At 35.7% G+C, this 5746-nt stretch overlaps 1 protein-coding gene across 1 annotated transcript in view; it reads right to left on the bottom strand.

Moving 5' to 3' along the window:
• UBA2 (ubiquitin like modifier activating enzyme 2) overlaps positions 1-5746 on the bottom strand; it is a 24504-nt gene that overhangs the window by 11364 nt on the left and 7394 nt on the right. The window contains exons 7-12 of the mRNA XM_035891532.1: positions 5605-5745; positions 2457-2540; positions 2123-2193; positions 915-979; positions 330-430; positions 46-167 (exon numbers count right to left, since the gene is read on the bottom strand). Of these exons, the coding sequence (XP_035747425.1) occupies positions 46-167; positions 330-430; positions 915-979; positions 2123-2193; positions 2457-2540; positions 5605-5745 (584 nt within the window). The remainder of the gene's footprint in view (positions 1-45; positions 168-329; positions 431-914; positions 980-2122; positions 2194-2456; positions 2541-5604; position 5746) is intronic.

The following is a 5746-nucleotide window of genomic DNA, read 5'->3' as shown; positions in this document are numbered from 1 at the left end:
AGCGAACCACAGTACCTAATTTCTTTTTTTAAAAAAATCACTTACTTGAACAAATACTTAGCCCACACAATGCAATGGATAGGTTCTGATGGCGTATTTCGGATTGTGCAGCCTGGAAAAGTCTTCTGAGTTGGCTTAGGGTGACATTCATAACATTCTGTCACTCCCTGGTGAAAAGTGAAATATTTACTTGTCATATTGCGAAGTCTCCTGATAGTATGTACTATTACCAGATGAACTGTAACTGTATCTCAAAACACCCAACTCCCTGTTGTCTAAAATAGCCAATGATTTAAACGTAAAGCGACAAGAGTAATACACAACCTAACCTTTTTAATAACCGTTACTTGTCCAAGGTAGCCTGCAGTTCCACTCTCTATAAGAGGAACATCAGCAGCCAGACACATCCTGTTCACATGGTTACGGGCAGCTGCAAATCAAGAGTTTTTAAAGAAAGAATTCAATAATTAGAGAATAAAATACTTACTTCTCCAAATTCAAGCTAGCCTCCTATGCAAGCATTTGTTCTTAATCTGCTTTATTTCATTACAGAGCACTACACCCTTTTCACAGTCAATTTTCCAATTAACACAAAATATATCAACACTATTAAACGTAGCAAACTCAGCTGAATGAAGTTACATACATACACACAATACTCATCAGTTCCCATAAAGCAGCAACATAGCAGTTAATGTTTACCTTCAAAAAAACCACCTGTAAAAGCATTAACTAGCCTTTCAAGTTTCTAGTAAAGCACACAAGCATTAGTCAAACTACAAATGGGTTAGCAGGATACTTGTTATTTAACTGACATTGCAGAAGTACTAAGAGTAGAACACATTAAAGTTCTGTTTCTACGAACAAGCAACAGTATTTTCATATCCAATATAAAATCATAGTGAAAACTTCACCTCTGTTATCCAAAGCATTCATAACCAACGTAAACTGGCGGAAGAACTCTACGTTATAGTCAGGGCTACAGAAAAGAAAAACAATACTCAAAATGGCATATCAAAGTTGTTGGTTATTATGCCACAACAGAAATTATATACATGCAAAGGGTAGGCTGATGTTCATGTGATATATTACACATATTATAAATTTACTCCTAGCCTTTAACTGCCCCATTTGTCTTCTGCCCATTTTAAAGCTGGGTGAAAGCACAAATTTTATGCTGCTGGAAGGAAGCTACTGCAATTAGTACTAATTTGACCAATGAAACAGGCAAACAACAAAAAAGTGATTATACTGCTCTGACCTAATGAGTAAATTGGCTGAGCTGTGGGTAACTGACCTTAAAAACCATCAGCTGAGGCTAAAATGTGCACACTGTAATTACCATAGCTCATCAGACTGTTGATAATTCATTATACTATGATAGCTCGATTGGTGTTGATCGTGCCTTCATACCCTTAGGAGCCAAGACATGAAATTTTAAAGTCTTGAGACTTTAGTATTGTATTTTTCTGATTTAAAGAAGAAGGTGGCAAAGAAGAGATAGTAAAGAGGAAATGGGATTAACAGTTTTACAGTTTCAGGAGAAGGATGCAATGAGTCAGTGTTTCAATGGCTAATAGCAACATCAGAGTTCAAAACTTAATATTACAGAATATAATTTTTTAAGAAATTGGACAAATATAAATTAAAACATGGGAAACAGCTAATAAAAATCTACATAATCTTGTACTCTGCTCATTGGTTATGGATCATAAAGACTAAATTTTAACAGTTTGGGGCATATATAAGAAATACTCAGTTACCTACACACACACAGAGGACTTATTTTTTTTTAATCACAGACTCATCATTCACATTGATTTTAATCTAATTATTGCTCAAGATATCAGGGCATCCTTACAGTGTAGAAACTTATAGAGCAAATGTTGCTAATAAAATGAAAAATAGACACAAGCAAACAACTACATCTTATTACCAGAGCTTAAGAAAACTCATGCAAAATCCACACTTCCCACTCAGGTGTGTGGTAGTCTCATATTTACAGCTATTTCTTCTTACTGCAGTAACTTGGTAAAATATCTTAAAGCACACCATTTTAGCATTTAAATAACACAGTACTTGCAAATCAAAATGTGTAATTAGAGCTTAAAAACAAACATACTTCATGATGCTATCATGGTAAGCTATAATATTAGCTTCTGGATAAAACTGTAACACGCTTTCCTTGGCAACCTAGAAATAAAAAAAAAACAAAAACAAAAAAACCACTTATTATTTCTTCCTTCCTTCTAAAGATAGACTCGATACCAGTTGAGTATCGAGTAAGTTGACTACCTTAAGAGATTTAAATACTTTTATAATGAAATTATGTGGATAGCCATGGTCAACCAACCAACACTTACCTCTTCAGAGTAGAAGCAAAACCGACATGTTTCTAACACTGCCCATAAAATAATACGGAGTAAGTATGGCATGAGCTTTAACTTTTTCCTCACCTGTGATTTTGATCTTCCAACATGTTTCTTTTGAAACAAAAACTGCCTGTTGAGATTGCTGACATCAATAGTATCCAAATCAATCTATAAACACACAAGAGACAGACTTTTCACTTTTACAGAAATAAAAGGAACAGAATCCTTAACAGCAGTTTGAAGCAAACACAATTGACCGAAATACATAAACTTTATAGACCCCTTTTCAGACCTGCATACAGGTGTTATATTTGTACTATAGCAACTGTAGAGGCACAAGCAATCACCTAATCATCTTTAGGAATCCATACATTTTAAATAATTACTAACAATGGAACCACATCTCAAAAATTAAGGGCCACATGACAACAAACTTTTTGAAGAGAGAGTCCCTACTAAAAATGCACATCAATTTTGAGGTATGTATGCACAGTAGTTAGTAGAAAGTCAATAACCAATTGTCCTGTTTGCCACAGGACAGATTTTAGTGAGAAATCATCAGGTGCACAGCGTACAAACTCAGCAGAGATACTGCAGACATCGGTCCAGGGACTAACCACCCTGAATGCTGGCTCTCTATCATGCTTCCCCAAGGTCCAAGAAAGGCTACTCATTAAACTAATTAGCACTTCTACTTTATATCTGAACATGGCTTTGAGCAACAGAATCAGTAAACTGAGGGCTGCATTGTCATCCAATTCATATGCTGCAGGGCAAAGCTTTTACTTTTTGTCACCAGGACTAACTGCTTAAGTGCATATTAAAAAAATATGAAGTCTACTTACAAAAAGAAAAACCAATCATGCAATCAAGATGTTTAAAAACATATACCACAGAACACCTGTGATGTACAACCTCAAAGGATACCAGGACAGTAATTCCCCTAACAGCCATGTTTCTATTTATTAATATATGCACATGAACATCGTAACTTCCAATGTCTTTACCCCCCACCGCAAGAACGAAGATTTAGTTAGAACTTTGAGATTTATTCCTACCTTCGTTGCATTTGTTCCTACCTTTAAACAGTTTCTCTGATCAACCACTGTTTTAGAAGCTGACATACTCAACATAGTAACGCTTTCAGCTATGCGGAGAGTACTCTCAGACTGACTATGCAGTGTGAATGACGTACTGAGGGTGTTCTCACACGCTTTTAATTTTATTAACCCAAACCTGAATAATGAAAAAAGTATGCCACACACTTCTCATTGAAGATCCTCTGCATGCGAGATCCAAGCTCCAAGATTAAACTTCCCGTTTTCTGAAGGGAGTATTTTTAATTAAGGATTAAGTTTTAATATACTAAGAACTGTAATAGCTAAAGAGTTTTATTTAAACACTAAATAAAAGTACCTCTAGATATAGAGCAAACAGAAAATATACAATGTTTCAGAAATGTATTATAAAGCAAAGACTGTTAATTTTTATTACCCATAATATCCTAGTAACTACCCATGGTCCTGTATCTTTTCATGAAAATGGTATTTGCATGAAAACACATTTCTACCTCCTTTCCTTTCTCGTAAGACACACTCAGAAAGCTTGTTTAGTCCAAAGCCAAAAAGGCTGAGAACCTCAAGTGAAAATAATTAAGTGCATAGTTCTGTTAAAACTTCCACTACCCAAAAAGCTTTTAGTATTTTAACTGGAGATGATCACAAGTGGCATAAGCTACAACTGAAAACAGTACTACTAAGACCAAAAGAAGCAAAGGAAGGTTTTTTCCAAAGAGAATACTTGAGACCATTAGACCTCAACAGAAGCTTCAGTCTAGTTAAGAATGATCAGGATTTAACAGTTCTCTTATTAAAATAGCTTTTACACTGCTCCCATTTCTATAAGTTAGAAGGAAAGGCCTCAGAACTTCCTAAGAATATATATTCACATTCTTAATTCTGACTCGGATCTTGAATAATTTGATTTTTTTCTTCATTCATGAGAACAGCAGCACTGCCTTTCAACAAAGTATATACTTAAAGAAATCACGTATTTGCGAGTTGTCTGCTATTCAAAACTAGTAGGATTTTTTTTTGTACAAATATTTTGTTTAAATAAAAATCACAACTTATAAAAATAAATGCATTTGCAAGTGTTCGAGTTTGTTAGTATTTAATAATGAAGGAAAAACCTCAACAATATCACAAATGTTGATAAAAGCAATTTATTCCCCTAATAACAAATTTCCTCTGCGTAACAATTCTCTTTTTGCTCTCGCCTTGTCTTTTGCCCACCCACACCAAATGTTATCAAAATGTTATTGTCTTGCATAAAACACTGCCAGTGATATTTTTAAATTAAGATGGCCTTGATCCAACACATACTTAAGTTAACAGAGTCCAACCTTGAAAGACAATACAAAAAACCTGAAACTATAATAAGTGAAACAATAAGCATACCCCAAGGACATTTATGCCTAATGACTAACTGGAAAATCAGGAGATATTAAACTCTATTATAACATAATCCGAGAGTAGACAAATAACATAGTAAGGTAGGAAGAAAAAAAAAGGGGGGGGAAAAGTGCAGAAAATGTGGGCTTCCATTCTTCCGCCTATGTTTACTTCACTGGTAAAATGTTAAAATTGGATAGGCTCTCAGTGGCAGACTGAAATCAAGGGGACAATTTGGAATTACACTTAACCATATCCTACAAGTTTTACAACGTATTTCAGTAGAAAGGCCTGAATTGTATGAATAACAAGGCAAACCAGTAGCTTTACTCTTCTGCGAGTTGATATAGTTTTAGATAAAAGCTGTTTCTAATAGGTTCTGCTCAACAAGTCTGACTGTAAAAACAAACTTCTCACAACTTGCCATACAAACCTCTCAGATGTGACTCCTGGCCAGGCACACACAAGTAAGGATGTATGCAAGTAAACAGACCCGTGCTCTAGCTGGATTTGTACTCCCTTGATTTCTTAAAACCATATACTTTTCATAACTACAATAATAAATTAATAAAGGTCTGGAAACTAGGTAACCGGAGTTTTGCTAACAGTATTTCTCCCTACCCCGTTGTCATTACCACCCTCTCAACTCTGCTCTTCCCATGCACATTCGGAGATCAGTATCAGGAAGCAAAAGTGAAAGCAACGGCCCGAGGGAAGCTATCGCGACCGGACTTTTAAGACTGACAGTTTTGCAATTCGTATCTAAAAACGCAGTTCACCTCCAACGCATTTTGTTTTTCACTGCAATCGATCACCGGACCAGCATCCCCAGTATCAGCAAAGGCGGCATTAGCCAAAACTCGGACTTTTAACGAGCAATCGCTGGGCAACAAACAGGGCGCACCGCTGCTTCCCAGAAGA

The sequence above is a fragment of the Egretta garzetta genome, unplaced genomic scaffold (genome assembly GCF_000687185.1).
Source record: "Egretta garzetta isolate BGI_Z169 unplaced genomic scaffold, ASM68718v1 scaffold23, whole genome shotgun sequence".
Taxonomy (NCBI): Eukaryota; Metazoa; Chordata; class Aves; order Pelecaniformes; family Ardeidae; genus Egretta; species Egretta garzetta.
The sequence above is the reverse complement of the archived record's forward strand: the minus strand, read 5'-3'. Positions and strand labels throughout refer to the sequence as shown.